This window comes from Pseudophryne corroboree, chromosome 6, assembly GCF_028390025.1.
Source record: "Pseudophryne corroboree isolate aPseCor3 chromosome 6, aPseCor3.hap2, whole genome shotgun sequence".
Taxonomy (NCBI): Eukaryota; Metazoa; Chordata; class Amphibia; order Anura; family Myobatrachidae; genus Pseudophryne; species Pseudophryne corroboree.
This window is the reverse complement of record NC_086449.1, coordinates 828,500,045-828,519,054: the sequence shown is the minus strand read 5'-3', so window position 1 is coordinate 828,519,054 and position 19,010 is coordinate 828,500,045. Positions and strand designations below refer to the sequence as shown.

The following is a 19,010-nucleotide window of genomic DNA, read 5'->3' as shown; positions in this document are numbered from 1 at the left end:
GATAGTGTGATTGTGCTGCAGTGTGATAGTGTGATTGTGCTGCAGTGTGATAGTGTGATTGTGCTGCAGAGTGAGTGGTAGTGTGATTATGCTGCAGAGTGATAGTGTGATTGTGCTGCAGTGTGATATTGTGATTGTGCTGCAGAGTGAGTGATAGTGTGATTGTGCTGCAGAATGAGTGATTGTGCTGCAGAGTGATAGTGTGATTGTGCTGCAGTGAGTGATAGTGTGATTGTGCTGCAGAGTGAGTGATAGTGTGATTGTGCTGCTGAGTGATAGTGTGATTGTGCTGCAGAGTGAGTGGTAGTGTGATTGTGCTGCAGAGTGAGGGATAGTGTGATTGTCCTGCAGAGTGAGTGATTGTGCTGCAGAGTGATAGTGTGATTGTGCTGCAGAGTGAGTGATAGCGTGATTGTGCTGCAGTGTGATAGTGTGATTGTGCTGCAGAGTGAGTGATAGTGTGATTGTGCTGAAGAGTGATAGTGTGATTGTGCTGCAGAGTGATAGTGTGATTGTGCTGCAGTGTGATAGTGTGATTGTGCTGCAGAGTGATAGTGTGATTGTGCTGCAGTGTGATAGTGTGATTGTGCTGCAGAGTGATAGTGTGATTGTGCTGCAGTGTGATAGTGTGATTGTGCTGCAGTGTGATAGTGTGATTGTGCTGCAGAGTGATAGTGTGATTGGTCTGCAGTGTGATAGTGTGATTGTGCTGCAGAGTGAGTGATAGTGTGATTGGTCTGCAGTGTGATAGTGTGATTGTGCTGCAGAGTGAGTGATAGTGTGATTGTGCTGCAGAGTGATAGTGTGATTGTGCTGCAGTGTGATAGTGTGATTGTGCTGCAGAGTGATAGTGTGATTGTGCTGCAGAGTGATAGTGTGATTGGTCTGCAGTGTGATAGTGTGATTGTGCTGCAGAGTGAGTGATAGTGTGATTGTGCTGCAGAGTGAGTGATAGTGTGATTATGCTGCAGAGTGATAGTGTGATTGTGCTGCAGTGTGATAGTGTGATTGTGCTGCAGAGTGAGTGATAGTGTGATTGTGCTGCAGAGTGAGTGATTGTGCTGCAGAGTGATAGTGTGATTGTGCTGCAGTGAGTGATAGTGTGATTGTGCTGCAAAGTGAGTGATAGTGTGATTGTGCTGCTGAGTGATAGTGTAATTGTGCTGCAGAGTGAGTGGTAGTGTGATTGTGCTGCAGAGTGAGGGATAGTGTGATTGTCCTGCAGAGTGAGTGATTGTGCTGCAGAGTGATAGTGTGATTGTGCTGCAGAGTGAGTGATAGCGTGATTGTGCTGCAGTGTGATAGTGTGATTGTGCTGCAGAGTGAGTGATAGTGTGATTGTGCTGCAGAGTGATAGTGTGATTGTGCTGCAGAGTGATAGTGTGATTGTGCTGCAGAGTGATAGTGTGATTGTGCTGCAGTGTGATAGTGTGATTGTGCTGCAGAGTGATAGTGTGATTGTGCTGCAGAGTGAGTGATAGTGTGATTGTGCTGCAGAGTGATAGTGTGATTGTGCTGCAGAGTGAGTGGTAGTGTGATTGTGCTGCAGAGTGAGTGATAGTGTGATTGTGCTGACTGCAATAATACAGAGTCTATAGATGGATCATCTGTACTCACTAGTATATATATACACATATGCACAAGGTCTGCACACTAGTAAGTAGCAGACAGTAAAATGGTATAAATTATACATTGTATCAGCTTACCAGGCAGAATTATTATATAAGTGATACATTGTACCTCCTCCCCCTGCAGTAGTAGTATATAAGTGATACATTGTACCTCCTCCCCCTGCAGTAGTAGTATATCAGTGATACATTGTAGCTCCCACAGCAGTAGTAGTATATAAGTGATACATTGTAGCTCCCACAGCAGCAGTAGTAGTATATAAGTGATACATTGTACCTCCTCCCTCCGCAGTAGTAGTATATAAGTGATACATTGTACCTCCTCCTCCCGCAGTAGTAGTATTTTAGTGTTACATTATACCTCCTCCCTCCGCAGTAGTAGTATATAAGTGATACATTGTACCTCCTCCTCCCGCAGTAGTAGTATATTAGTGTTACATTATACCTCCTCCCTCTGCAGTAGTAGTATATAAGTGATACATTGTACCTCCTCCTCCCGCAGTAGTAGTATATTAGTGTTACATTATACCTCCTCCCTCCGCAGTAGTAGTATATAAGTGATACATTCATGCTGTGACAGGGCAGGGTACGTTTTGTGTCTTCTCCTACGTGTAACCATCTGACGGACATGCCTCCTGTTTCAGATGACGGCTTATGGGGCCTTCTTACATAAGGGTTCGTTCTGCAGGAATTACTTTAACATCTTGGACCTGCTGGTGGTCAGCGTCTCGCTCATTTCTTTTGGAATACAGTGAGTAATGGGACCTGGGGGAGGGGAGTCCAGCTGCCCGAGCGTCTGCTCCATTACTCACTCACTCCTCCTCTACGCAGGTCCAGCGCCATCAATGTGGTGAAGATTTTGCGGGTTCTGCGGGTACTGCGACCGCTCAGAGCCATCAACAGAGCTAAAGGCCTGAAGGTGGGTGAGCGGGAACTCCCTTCTGCCGCCTGTACAGACCCCTCACTCTGCCCACCAAACAGGCTCCGTTGTTCTGACCATTTTATAGCAGTTTCCTGGCATCCGGCACCTATAACGGGCAGGGTTCCGCAGCCACATGGGCGGTATACTTAGATCCCAACGTCCCGCCTGCATAACATAGAGCTGCTGGAGGAGTATAGAAGCCGCTGGGAGTTGTAGTTCCTTATCCTTGCCTTACTGCTGATAGCTGGAACCATGGACATCTAACGGGTTCTCTGTCTCCCCCTCCCCAGCATGTGGTCCAGTGTGTCTTCGTGGCCATCCGTACCATCGGTAATATCGTCATCGTTACCACTCTGCTGCAGTTCATGTTTGCCTGCATCGGTGTACAGCTATTCAAGGTGAGGTGCAAGACTGACCCTAGTGGGACTGGGAAATATAGATGTAATTCTCTCCCTGCCTCCCAGCCTGCAGCCAGACAGTGAATGGCTGTCAGCATGTTGATTGGTGGATGACTGGAGCTATCCACCAATCAGAGTACAGACAACCATTCACTATATGGAAGCATGTAGAGAGGCCGCACGAATGGCATGTTATCATTTTTTTTAATTGGTTCTGTGAATTGGTGGGAAGGGCCCCAGTACATTGCTTTGCCCAGGGCCAAGGACGTAGCTACCATAGGTGCAGGGAGTGCAGCTGCTATGGGGCCCAGAGCTGAGGAGGGCCCATGTTCCCTGCCAAAGTTACATGTGTTATATACATTTTAAACCATTGGGTGTTGCATTGGGGCCCTTATATACTTTTGACTTGGGGCCTGAAATATATTTAGTTATGCCCCTGGACCTGCTCATTGTAAGTATAAAATGAAAGGGAGGGCATTATGATGCTACAAAATATGAACTAGGGAAGTGTAATGTGGCAGAATATGAGGTGGAGACACTGTGGGTGGTATTCAATTGTTTGAAAAGTCGGTTGGGTGTCTCTTTTTTCCTGTCTAATAGACAGGAATAAACAGACACCCGACTGACTTTTCAAACATTTGAATTCCCCCCTATATGTCATAATGTGAATTGGTGGTAATACGTGGCATAATGTGAATTGGGGGTAATATGTGGCATAATGTGTATTGGGGGTAATATGTGGCATAATCTGTATTGGGAGTAATATGTGGCATAATGTGTATTGGGGTAATATGTGGCATAATGTGTATTGGGAGTAATATGTGGCATAATGTGTATTGGGGTAATATGTGGCATAATGTGTATTGGGAGTAATATGTGGCATAATGTGTATTGGGGTAATATGTGGCATAATGTGTATTGGGAGTAATATGTGGCATAATGTGTATTGGGGTAATATGTGGCATAATGTGTATTGGGGGTAATATGTGGCATAATGTGTATTGGGGGTAATATGTGGCATAAATGTGAATTGGGGGTAATATACAGTATGGCATAATGTGCATTGGCAGATTTATAATGTGACATAATATGAACTAGGACGCTACTATGGTTCACAAGATGAAATAGTGTACTATGGGGCGTAACATTAAATAAGGCTCTGCTATGGTTCAGAAAACAAACTAGGGCACTATTAGGGTAGTTGTTAAAATTAACAACTGCTGTGGAGAGGTGTGCTCTAGAAGCATTGGAACAGGGGCCCCTTCAAAATGTTGCTGTGGGGCCCACACATTTCTGGCTAAGCCGCTGCCCAGGGCCCAATGCTATTAAGATGGCCTTGCACATACATATATTTTTAGTTGCGTGCAGGGTAAACGCTGGCTGATTTTGCCTGTAGCCCTCATATGCTGGACAGTGCAGTGTTACCAACGCACACAATTACTTTCTCTGTCTTTTTTCCCAGCTCAGAATCAGGCCCTCTGCCTGGAAGAGGCACAAAGTCCATACACACACATAAGTTGTAGCGTTAGCCCCATTGATTATAGTATGGCTGCCTTACTGCCATTGATGTGTCCTATAAATGTATAATTTCTGGAATGTATCACTGTAAAGTCAGCAACTACATTTTTAAACTACTTCTTTCATTTTCTAGCCTGCAAGGGTCACTGTTCCTATTGTCGTATATGGAGAGATTCAGCTGATAGCTAAATGTGTTTTGATGGCAACAGTGACATCTGCTGGCTGGCAGGAGGAGTGTGCGCTGTTATTCTGTTATTCAGAAGTTGAACAAAATGATGCAAATTATAAGCATAGAAAGACATATTATATTATGATCACTGAATTTAGCCTTTAGGCACTTAGGGCTGTAGGCGGAAGGAAGTGAAAAAGACATTGCAGGAAGGGGGAGGGAGGGGGGTACCCCTTAATATGTTGATGGTGTTGGCAGGCCTTGAATGCCCCCTGATTTATGAATATAGTGTTGACTAACTGGCCTGTTTGCTTTGGACGACAGGGTAAGTTGTACAGCTGCACGGACAGCTCGAAGATCACCGAGCCCGAGTGCAGGTAAATATAACATCTGATACATTCATGTTTTATAGCCTATGGCGTTGGATACTTGGCGGCTATGATCAGTTTTGTCTGTGTTGCATTTTGACCGTGGGGGTGGGCACGACAGGAAATGGAATGTCACAAGGATCAGTGATCCGTATGTGGAAATGTATAGGTGTTATTAACAGTAGTGTCCCAATGTAAGTCCGACCCTTTTCTGCAGAAAAAGTATAACGTTAAGCTGAGCGTAACGTGCACTGGCTGCTGCTTTGCCTGCGAATCACTTACAGTAAGGGTAGCACGCCCCGGGAGACAAGGCCTGACACGCCCAAATGCTGATTCCCACTAATCCGGGGGATCAGAGTGTGAGACACCGTATGTGTAATGTGTGCTTTAATGCTGCCGCTGTGCCTAAGAGTCATTTACAGTAAGGGTAGCACGCCCCGGGAGACAAGGCCTGACACGCCCAAATGCTGCTTCCCACTAATCCGGGGGATCAGAGTGTGAGACACCGTATGTGTAATGTGTGCTTTAATGCTGCCGCTGTGCCTAAGAGTCATTTACAGTAAGGGTAGCACGCCCCGGGAGACAAGGCCTGACACGCCCAAATGCTGCTTCCCACTAATCCGGGGGATCAGAGTGTGAGACACCGTATGTGTAATGTGTGCTTTAATGCTGCCGCTGTGCCTAAGAGTCACTTACAGTAAGGGTAGCACGCCCCGGGAGACAAGGCCTGACACGCCCGAAGGCTACTTCCCACTAATCCGGGGGATCAGAGTGTGAGACACCGTATGTGTAATGTGCGCTTTAATGCTACCGCTGTGCCTGAGAGTCACTTACAGTAAGGGTAGCACGCCCCGGGAGACAAGGCCGGACACGCCCAAATGCTGCTTCCCACTAATCCGGGGGATCAGAGTGTGAGACACCGTATGTGTAATGTGTGCTTTAATGCTGCCGCTGTGCCTAAGAGTCATTTACAGTAAGGGTAGCACGCCCCGGGAGACAAGGCCTGACACGCCCGAATGCTACTTCCCACTAATCCGGGGGATCAGAGTGTGAGATACCATAACATGTGTAATGTGTGCTTTAATGCTGCCGCTGTGCCTAAGAGTCATTTACAGTAAGGGTAGCACGCCCCGGGAGACAAGGCCTGACACGCCCGAAGGCTACTTCCCACTAATCTGGGGGATCAGAGTGTGAGACACCGTATGTGTAATGTGTGCTTTAATGCTACCGCTGTGCCTGAGAGTCACTTACAGTAAGGGTAGCACGCCCCGGGAGACAAGGTCTGACACGCCCAAGTGCTCCTTCTCACTAATCCGGGGGATCAGAGTGTGAGATACCATAACATGTGTAATGTGCGCTTTAATGCTGCCGCTGTGCCTGAGAGTCACTTACAGTAAGGGTAGCACGCCCCGGGAGACAAGGCCGGACACGCCCAAATGCTGATTCCCACTAATCCGGGGGATCAGAGTGTGAGACACCATAACATGTGTAATGTGTGCTTTAATGCTACCGCTGTGCCTGAGAGTCACTTACAGTAAGGGTAGCACGCCCCGGGAGACAAGGTCTGACACGCCCAAATGCTGATTCCCACTAATCCGGGGGATCAGAGTGTGAGACACCGTATGTGTAATGTGCGCTTTAATGCTGCCGCTGTGCCTGAGAGTCACTTACAGTAAGGGTAGCACGCCCCGGGAGACAAGGCCTGACACGCCCAAATGCTGATTCCCACTAATCCGGGGGATCAGAGTGTGAGACACCATAACATGTGTAATGTGTGCTTTAATGCTACCGCTGTGCCTGAGAGTCACTTACAGTAAGGGTAGCACGCCCCGGGAGACAAGGCCGGACACGCCCAAATGCTGATTCCCACTAATCCGGGGGATCAGAGTGTGAGACACCGTATGTGTAATGTGTGCTTTAATGCTACCGCTGTGCCTGAGAGTCACTTACAGTAAGGGTAGCACGCCCCGGGAGACAAGGCCTGACACGCCCAAATGCTGCTTCCCACTAATCCGGGGGATCAGAGTGTGAGACACCATAACATGTGTAATGTGTGCTTTAATGCTGCCGCTGTGCCTGAGAGTCACTTACAGTAAGGGTAGCACGCCCCGGGAGACAAGGCCTGACACGCCCAAATGCTGATTCCCACTAATCCGGGGGATCAGAGTGTGAGACACCATAACATGTGTAATGTGTGCTTTAATGCTACCGCTGTGCCTGAGAGTCACTTACAGTAAGGGTAGCACGCCCCGGGAGACAAGGCCTGACACGCCCAAATGCTGCTTCCCACTAATCCGGGGGATCAGAGTGTGAGATACGATAACATGTGTAATGTGCGCTTTAATGCTGCCGCTGTGCCTGAGTCACTTACAGTAAGGGTAGCACGCCCCGGGAGACAAGGCCTGACACGCCCGAAGGCTGCGTCCCACTAATCCGGGGGATCAGAGTGTGAGATACCATATGTGTAATGTGTGCTTTAATCCTACCTCTGTGCCTGAGTCACTTACAGTAAGGGTAGCACGCCCCGGGAGACAAGGCCTGACACGCCTGAAGGCTACTTCCCACTAAGCCGGGGGATCAGAGTGTGAGACACCGTATTTGTAATGTGCGCTTTAATGCTGCCGCATAGTTATACAATATTTTCAGATTCACATTTATTAAGATATAAAGATATGGGCAACCTATAAAACACGCGGTAAGCCGACACTTACCTGGCGTGTATGTTGGGGGTATAAATTATGCCCACAACTCTAAACCCTGTCCATTGTGTGCTCCCTAATCTATTTCTCCATAGGGATCAGTAATCCCTATAAATGTCCTTCTGTGTGTCCTTACACTGATCCTGTTACTTCCACCAAATTGGAGGGTGCCCCGTTCTTTTGTGGTGTGCGCCAGGGTATGAGGCACTGTGTGTTAATGCAGCCTATCAATTCACCCAGAACTAGTGACACCTCCGAGGCTTGTGTGTGCCTCGTGCCTCGGTGACATCACTGCAAACTGGTGACTTGATAGGCTGCATTCTTGTGAATTCTGGAGCAGGCCACATAATGGCTACCTCCAATTTGAGTAAGTGACAGGTACACTGTAAGCCCAAGGATGGCTGGCCGAGTATGCTGGGCAATGTAGTACAACACATTAGCTGGAGAGTCACAATCTGACCAAGTCTGACGCCTCTTCAGTGGCACGTGGACATGCGTCTGAGATGGGTAGGAGCCGGCACCGCCCGCAGTTGCGTTTGTTACGGAGCAAACAGGCGCACGTTCAACTTGTTTCCTGTTGCTGTGCATAAGATTTAGACTCACACCCAGTTCCTCAGGACTTCTGCCAGTCCATGTTTTGCAGTCCACCTGTGCCGGTTAGTACCTTGGCGGTCTGGAAAGTGTGGACTGTTAGGGGTTCCAAGGAGCGGGATTGGGAATCATCGGAGTAAGTGAAACACTTAATGAGATTGTTGCACTGACCCTCAGCCTGTGATCTGATGTTGCGTCATTTCCATATGTTCCGATGCACAGAGGGAAGTACATCACCTACAAGGACGGCGACGTGTCGCAGCCGATCATTCAGGAGCGGACCTGGGAGAACAGCAAGTTTGACTTTGATAACGTCTTGGCAGCGATGATGGCGCTTTTCACCGTCTCCACCTTTGAGGGGTGGCCGGAGTGAGTCATGGGAGTGACGGGAGTTTGAGGGAGTAGCGATGGAGTGTGGGGGAAATGTTTCTGTCACAGGGAACCCGCAGGAAGGTTCGTTAGTAGGATCATTTGGCTGTCTCTAGGTGTAGAGATTAATGAGAGGTGTCGCGTGGCCTCTCACGCGCCTCTGGGTCCTGGAGCCTTCACTGCTGCCGGGGCCCATCCCCACATAGCGATGTAGATCTGCTCGTGTCAGAGGGGTCATTATGGTAACCGTACAATATATACATTATAATATGCAATACATAGCCGCTTAACTTCACAATATACAATATATACATTATAATATGCAATACACAGCCGCTTAACTTCACAATATACAATATATACATTATAATATGCAATACATAGCCGCTTAACTTCACAATATACAATATATACATTATAATATGCAATACATAGCTGCTTAACTTCACAATATACAATATATACATTATAATATGCAATACACAGCCGCTTAACTTCACAATATACAGTATGTACATTATAATATGCAATACACAGCCGCTTAATTTCACAATATACAATATATACATTATAATATGCAATACACAGCCGCTTAACTTCACAATATATACATTATAATATGCAATACACAGCCACTTAACTTCACAATATATACATTATAATATGCAATACACAGCCGCTTAACTTCACAATATACAATATATACATTATAATATGCAATACATAGCCGATACATTATAATATGCAATACACAGCCGCTTAACTTCACAATGTACAATATATACATTATAATATGCAATACATAGCCGCTTAACTTCACAATATACAATATATACATTATAATATGCAATACACAGCCGCTTAACTTCACAATATACAATATATACATTATAATATGCAATACACAGCCGCTTAACTTCACAATATACAATATATACATTATAATATGCAATACACAGCCGCTTAACTTCACAATATACAATATATACATTATAATATGCAATACACAGCCGCTTAACTTCACAATATACAATATATACATTATAATATGCAATACACAGCCGCTTAACTTCACAATGTACAATATATACATTATAATATGCAATACACAGCCGCTTAACTTCACAATGTACAATATATACATTATAATATGCAATACATAGCCGCTTAACTTCACAATGTACAATATATACCAGGGCTGGCCAAACCGGTCCTCGAGATCTACCAACAGTTCACATTTTCCAGACCACCTATCTGGTGCACAGGTGTAGTCATTACTAATTAAGATGTGCTGCATTCATTCCTAACTGACAATACTACAGATCTCCAGGAGGCCTGGAAAACATGAACTGTTGGTAGATCTCGAGGACCGGTTTGGCCAGCCCTGATATATACATTATAATATGCAATACATAGCCGCTTAACTTCACAATGTACAATATATACATTATAATATGCAATACATAGCCGCTTAACTTCACAATATACAATATATACATTATAATATGCAATACATAGCCGCTTAACTTCACAATATACAATATATACATTATAATATGCAATACATAGCCGCTTAACTTCACAATATACAATATATACATTATAAAATGCAATACACAGCCGCTTAACTTCACAATATACAGTATGTACATTATAATATGCAATACACAGCCGCTTAACTTCACAATATACAATATATACATTATAATATGCAATACACAGCCGCTTAACTTCACAATATATACATTATAATATGCAATACACAGACGCTTAACTTCACAATATATACATTATAATATGCAATACACAGCCGCTTAACTTCACAATATACAATATATACATTATAATATGCAATACATAGCCGCTTAACTTCACAATATACAATATATACATTATAATATGCAATACATAGCCGCTTAACTTCACAATATACAATATATACATTATAATATGCAATACATAGCCGCTTAACTTCACAATATACAATATATACATTATAATATGCAATACACAGCCGCTTAACTTCACAATATACAATATATACATTATAATATGCAATACAGAGCCGCTTAACTACACAATATACAATATATACATTATAATATGCAATACATAGCCGCTTAACTTCACAATATACAATATATACATTATAATATGCAATACACAGCCGCTTAACTTCACAATATACAATATATACATTATAATATGCAATACACAGCCGCTTAACTTCACAATATACAATATATACATTATAATATGCAATACATAGCCGCTTAACTTCACAATGTACAATATATACATTATAATATGCAATAAATAACCGCTTAACTTCACAATGTACAATATATACATTATAATATGCAATACACAGCCGCTTAACTTCACAATGTACAATATATACATTATAATATGCAATACACAGCCGCTTAACTTCACAATGTACAATATATACATTATAATATGCAATACATAGCCGCTTAACTTCACAATATACAATATATACATTATAATATGCAATACACAGCCGCTTAACTTCACAATATACAATATATACATTATAATATGCAATACACAGCCGCTTAACTTCACAATATACAATATATACATTATAATATGCAATACACAGCCGCTTAACTTCACAATCTACAATATATACATTATAATATGCAATACATAGCCGCTTAACTTCACAATCTACAATATATACATTATAATATGCAATACACAGCTGCTTAACTTCACAATATACAATATATACATTATAATATGCAATACACAGCCGCTTAACTTCACAATATACAATATATACATTATAATATGCAATACACAGCCGCTTAACTTCACAATATACAATATATACATTATAATATGCAATACACAGCCGCTTAACTTCACAATCTACAATATATACATTATAATATGCAATACACAGCCGCTTAACTTCACAATGTACAATATATACATTATAATATGCAATACATAGCCGCTTAACTTCACAATGTACAATATATACATTATAATATGCAATACATAGCCGCTTAACTTCACAATGTACAATATATACCAGGGCTGGCCAAACCGGTCCTCGAGATCTACCAACAGTTCACATTTTCCAGACCACCTATCTGGTGCACAGGTGTAGTCATTACTAATTAAGATGTGCTGCATTCATTCCTAACTGACAATTCTACAGATCTCCAGGAGGCCTGGAAAACATGAACTGTTGGTAGATCTCGAGGACCGGTTTGGCCAGCCCTGATATATACATTATAATATGCAATACATAGCCGCTTAACTTCACAATGTACAATATATACATTATAATATGCAATACATAGCCGCTTAACTTCACAATATACAATATATACATTATAATATGCAATACACAGCCGCTTAACTTCACAATATACAATATATACATTATAATATGCAATACATAGCCGCTTAACTTCACAATATACAATATATACATTATAATATGCAATACATAGCCGCTTAACTTCACAATCTACAATATATACATTATAATATGCAATACACAGCCGCTTAACTTCACAATGTACAATATATAAATTATAATATGCAATACATAGCCGCTTAACATATGCAATACATAGCCGCTTAACTTCACAATATACAATATATACATTATAATATGCAATACATAGCCGCTTAACTTCACAATGTACAATATATACATCATAATATGCAATACACAGCTGCTTAACTTCACAATATACAATATATACATTATAATATGCAATACATAGCCGCTTTACTTCACAATATACAATATATACATTATAATATGCAATACACAGCCGCTTAACTTCACAATATACAATATATACATTATAATATGCAATACACAGCCGCTTAACTTCACAATATACAATATATACATTATAATATGCAATACATAGCCGCTTAACTTCACAATGTACAATATATACATTATAATATGCAATACATAACCGCTTAACTTCACAATGTACAATATATACATTATAATATGCAATACACAGCCGCTTAACTTCACAATGTACAATATATACATTATAATATGCAATACACAGCCGCTTAACTTCACAATGTACAATATATACATTATAATATGCAATACATAGCCGCTTAACTTCACAATATACAATATATACATTATAATATGCAATACACAGCCGCTTAACTTCACAATATACAATATATACATTATAATATGCAATACACAGCCGCTTAACTTCACAATATACAATATATACATTATAATATGCAATACACAGCCGCTTAACTTCACAATGTACAATATATACATTATAATATGCAATACATAGCCGCTTAACTTCACAATGTACAATATATACCAGGGCTGGCCAAACCGGTCCTCGAGATCTACCAACAGTTCACATTTTCCAGACCACCTATCTGGTGCACAGGTGTAGTCATTACTAATTAAGATGTGCTGCATTCATTCCTAACTGACAATTCTACAGATCTCCAGGAGGCCTGGAAAACATGAACTGTTGGTAGATCTCGAGGACCGGTTTGGCCAGCCCTGATATATACATTATAATATGCAATACATAGCCGCTTAACTTCACAATGTACAATATATACATTATAATATGCAATACATAGCCGCTTAACTTCACAATATACAATATATACATTATAATATGCAATACACAGCCGCTTAACTTCACAATATACAATATATACGTTATAATATGCAATACATAGCCGCTTAACTTCACAATATACAATATATACATTATAATATGCAATACATAGCCGCTTAACTTCACAATATAAAATATATACATTATAATATGCAATACACAGCCGCTTAACTCCACAATATACAATATATACATTATAATATGCAATACACAGCCGCTTGACTTCACAATATACAATATATACATTATAATATGCAATACACAGCCGCTTAACTTCACAATCTACAATATATACATTATAATATGCAATACATAGCCGCTTAACTTCACAATCTACAATATATACATTATAATATGCAATACACAGCCGCTTAACTTCACAATATACAATATATACATTATAATATGCAATACATAGCCGCTTAACTTCACAATATACAATATATACATTATAATATGCAATACACAGCCGCTTAACTTCACAATCTACAATATATACATTATAATATGCAATACACAGCCGCTTAACTTCACAATGTACAATATATAAATTATAATATGCAATACATAGCCGCTTAACATATGCAATACATAGCCGCTTAACTTCACAATATACAATATATACATTATAATATGCAATACATAGCCGCTTAACTTCACAATGTACAATATATACATCATAATATGCAATACACAGCTGCTTAACTTCACAATATACAATATATCAATTATAATATGCAATACATAGCCGCTTAACTTCACAATGTACAATATGTCCTACAGGGATCAATTATTATGTAGCCTGATAGGGTTTAGTACAGTGGTCCCCAAACTCAGTCCTCAAGGCACTAACAGTCCAGGTTTTAAGGATATCCATGTTTAAGCACAGGTGACTTAATTAGTACCTAAGATGGTTTGTTTATACCATAGATCAGGCATTCCCAACCACGGTCCTCAAGGCACACCAACAGTGCAGGTTTTAGTGATATCCAGGCTTCAGCACAGGTGACTTAATTAGTAGCTTAGTTATTTTGATTTAACCATCTGTGCTGCAGCCTGGATATCACTAAAACCTGCACTGTTGGTGTGCCTTGAGGACCGTGGTTGGGAATGCCTGCCATAGATCTTTAACCTGCGGCCCTCCAGTTGCTGGGGAACTACACATCCCAGCATCCCCTGTCTCAGTTTTAGCATGCCTTAATAGCCAATTCTGTGTCAAGGCATGCTGGGATGTGTAGTTCCACAGCAGCTAGAGGGCTACAGGTTGAAGACCCATGGATACCATCTGCTCAAAGCGACTGAGATACTAGTTAAGTCACCTGATCGTAAGCATGGATATCCTTAAAACATAAGGTGTTAGAGTGCCTTGAAGACCCAATGCTTTGGATAATTGCACACCTTCCCTCTATCGTTCATCCTGGAAAGAATAATCCTGTTTTCTCTTTTTTTATTACACCTAATTTAAAGAAAGGAAAAATGTATTTTAGCAACGTATAGTATTCCATGTGTCACACGTTGTTTAAATCCGACAGGTTGATTGACGCACGCTGCCATATATAATATTAGATCCTGTGTGGGCCGCATCTTGTGACATGCGTTAATAAAAATCGACAATCCTATATATTTTTTTTAAAAGCATTTATTAATTGTAATGACATTACTCTACCAATTACACAGCCAGGCAGAGGTTTTTAATGACGTTATTTCCATGCAATACCATCATTTAATTAGATTTTAAACAGCAGTCTCTGCGCTGATACACAGCTCTATGGGCAGTGCCAACTTCTCCGCGCAAGAGGCGGCAGCTGGGTCTCACGTCGTCTCGAGATTTTTGGCACAGATGCAGAGATCCAATTAAGTTGATGCATCCCGTAAACATCTGTTTCGCTGGTACGAGGACAGCGCAACGTCAGAATCACTTTAGCAATCACTCACCGGCGTAGATGGCACAGACAAAGGTCAAATGGGAACGATTACCAAAATACATTTCTTGTAATCATGTCTAATACTAAACGGGTCTCCCACCTCCGTATTAATGTCATTTATTAGCCGGCGAACGCTCTCCTGCCACCTTCCCTAAACAGATTGCTAATTTCACCCTGAATTTCCTCACCGATCCCTTTGTGTCTTCTCAGCAGAATCATATTATCCTGACTGTCCTTGGTTGTGGGACGTAGCTGCTGTTTATATGCGGAGCTGCCTTGTCCTTATCCATCAGGGGTGACAACGTGCCACTCTGCGGAACGAGGCAGGGGTTTGGGTGACAAGCACAAAGGGAGGTGAGAATAGCAAGTCAGTGACTTAGCAAGAAAAGCCTGTGCAAGGCAGTAAGCTAAAGTCGCCTGAAGGTGGACTGCTTTCTTAAAGTCATCTTTAGCATACTGGCAATGCTTGGACTTGTAGTTCACCTGCTGTAATTAATCCCCTCTCCTGAAATTCATCCACTAGAGGACTGAGGGGGTCATTCCGAGTTGATCGTAACTGTGCTAAATTTAGCACAGCTGCGATCATTCACACTGACATGCGGGGGGGACGCCCAGCACAGGGCTAGTCCGCCCCACATGTCAGTGCCGCGCCCCCCCCCCCCCCTACCCCATCGCTGTGCGATGCCTTTGCACTTCAAGAGTAGCTCCCGGCCAGCGCAGCTTTAGCGTGCTGGCCGGGAGCTACTCATCGCTTCCCGGCCCGCAGCAACTGCGTGTGACGTCTGCTGCGGCCCGCCCCCCATTCGGTCCGGCCACGCCTGCGTTTGCCGGACCGCTCCCACGAAACGGTGGCCAAACGTCGCCGTTCCGTCCCCTCCCGCCCAGCGATCGCCTCTGCTTGTCAATCAGGAAGAGGCGATCGCAGTCCTGCTATGGCCTTCGGCCGTCAGGCATGCGCCGGCGCACTATGGAGCCGGTGCATGCGCAGTAGGAACCCGTTCGGCTGCGACAAAAAGCAGCGAGCGAACGGGTCAGAATGACCCCCTGAGTCCTCTAACAGTCCATGGGGTCACACAAGCCGGCCACCTTGGATCCAACAAAGAGGCCTGGAAATCTCCATCTTCCGACATTGGCCCTCATTCCGAGTTGTTCGCTCGCAAGCTGCTTTTAGCAGCATTGCACTCGCTAAGCCGCCGCCTACTGGGAGTGAATCTTAGCATAGTAAAATTGCGAACGAAAGATTAGCAGATTTGCGAATAGACACTTCTTAGCAGTTTCTGAGTAGCTCCAGACTTACTCGGTATCTGCGATCAGTTCAGTCAGTTTCGTTCCTGGTTTGACGTCACAAACACACCCAGCGTTCGCCGAGACACTCCCCGTTTCTTCAGACACTCCCGCGTTTTTCCCAGAAACGGCAGCGTTTTTTCACACACACCCATAAAACGGCCAGTTTCCGCCCAGAAACACCCACTTCCTGTCAATCACATTACGATCACCAGAACGAAGAAAAAACCTCGTAATGCCGTGAGTAAAATTCCTAACTGCATAGCAAATTTACTTGGCGCAGTCGCAGTGCGAACATTGCGCATGCGCAATTAGCGGAAAATCGCTGCGATGCGAAGAAAATTACCGAGCGAACAACTCGGAATGACCACCATAGAACCTAGCCTCGTCACTCCCCCACAACAGCAGCGACACACCTCCATTTTGGGAACAGAGGCCGTCGCCACTCCCAAATGGCTGCAAACTATCAATCACTAGCAGTCTGCAGCCGATCTGCGTCTGACCTTGCACACCCGTACTGCACATGCGTAGTTTGAGTCCGACGCATGCGCATAGTACTAAACATTGGTTCTTTGCAGCATCTGCCGCACCTCCAGCCACATCGGAATTAGGCCACAAGAGAAGGATTTCGGAGAACCGGAGTAGTGTAGCAGTTTATTGAGAGATGTTCAAAATTGTTGCACCAAAATATTTTTGCACGTTTCACCCGTGGCAGTTGGGGTTCAGTTTTCTCTGTCTTACCCCAACCAAACCTAACCTGGCTCAGGAACCAAACATGTGAAACCCCTCCCGCAGCATTATATCAGGTCACTCAGGCACTGTGGGCATTCACTCAATTAGCGCCAGTGGCTACAAAAGTGCCAGGCGAAACGGTCAAAGTGCCAGCACATCACGGCCACCATCATGCTACACATTGATAGCAATATTGTTAGCTGTTATTTTTAGGGTGCCACAAAGTGTCTGCAGCGCTGTACAAGGAATATACATAGTAACAATGTGATGTGACATATTACAAGGACAATAGCTGACATATCTAGGAACCAGGGTAACTCACTGTCTTACAGGGCAGGCGGTAGTGAGGCACAGAGGGGGAGGCACTCAGTGAGTCTACGTGTAAGGGTAGGGTGAGTGTACAGTAGCAGAGTCACTTACCTGACAGTCGGACTTGGAGACAAGGCGCACAGGTGACATGGCTAATGCTAAAGGAGGAACAAGGGGGAACGAGGGCCCTGCCTGTGAGCACCAACATACTAATCCTCTGGGATTTTGGCAGAATTAAGCGCTCAGTCAGAGGGGATTAGGGCAGGGCGGAGCGTGTGCCGGGTGTTCCCGGGAGGCAGTAATAGCCTTTCCATCCACGTACAGTAATTGCTCCTTTACTGTGCGCTGTGCATGTGGTGAGGAGGAACCGAGGTGTAATCACTGCCCTGCAATGAGAGGTAGCGCTGCATTGTTGTGTGCTGTGCCTCAAAATGCATTTATATGTGACCGGGGGAAGAGCTCTTACACTGCGATTCCTTCTCATGCTCTGTGTACAGTGCACTGCTAGTGGTCCCATAGTGCGCTCCGGCTGCGCCACATCACAGCGCAATGAGCCTTTAGGCATGTGGGAGACCCATATAGAGGAAGACACATATAGGGAAATACATATATAGGGGAATACACATATAGAGAAAGACACACATAGAGGAAGACACGCATAGAGGAAGACACATATAGGGGAAGACACATATAGAGGAGGACACATATAGAGGAAGACACATAGGGGAAGACACGCATAGAGGAAGATACATAAAGGGGAATACACAAATAGAGGAAGACACATATAGGGGAAGACACATATAGGGGACTACACATATAGAGGAAGACACATATAGGGGAAGACACGCGTAGAGGAAGACACATATAGGGGACTACACATATAGAGGAAGACACATATAGGGGAAGACACGCGTAGAGGAAGATACATATAGGGGAAGACATATATAGAGGAAGACACATATAGGGTAAGACACATATAGGGGACTACACATATAGAGGAAGACACGTATAGGGGAAGACACGCATAGAGGAAGATACATATAGGGGAAGACACATATAGGGGAAGACACATATAGAGGAAGACACCTATAGGGGAAGACACACATAGAGGAAGACACATATAGAGGAAGACACGCATAGAGGAAGACACATATAGTGGAAGACACATATAGAGGAAGACACATGTAGAGGAAGACACGCATAGAGGAAGACACATATAGTGGAAGACACATATAGGGGAAGACACATACAGAGGAAGACTCAAATAGGTGAAGATACATATAGCGGAAGACACATATAGAGGAAGACACATATAGGGGAAGACACATATAGGGGAATACACACACATATAGGGGAAGACACACATAGAGGAAGACACACATAGGGGAATACACATATAGAGGAAGACACATATAGGGGAAG

At 43.2% G+C, this 19,010-nt stretch overlaps 1 protein-coding gene across 8 annotated transcripts in view; it reads left to right on the top strand.

The window, feature by feature from the left end:
* The window catches only part of CACNA1C (calcium voltage-gated channel subunit alpha1 C), a 510,817-nt gene that overhangs the window by 357,532 nt on the left and 134,275 nt on the right, over positions 1-19,010 (top strand). For all 8 annotated transcript variants that reach the window (XM_063929336.1, XM_063929333.1, XM_063929332.1 and 5 more), the window contains 5 exons: positions 2,273-2,379; positions 2,460-2,547; positions 2,841-2,948; positions 4,960-5,012; positions 8,516-8,662. In XM_063929336.1, the coding sequence (XP_063785406.1) occupies positions 2,273-2,379; positions 2,460-2,547; positions 2,841-2,948; positions 4,960-5,012; positions 8,516-8,662 (503 nt within the window). The remainder of the gene's footprint in view (positions 1-2,272; positions 2,380-2,459; positions 2,548-2,840; positions 2,949-4,959; positions 5,013-8,515; positions 8,663-19,010) is intronic.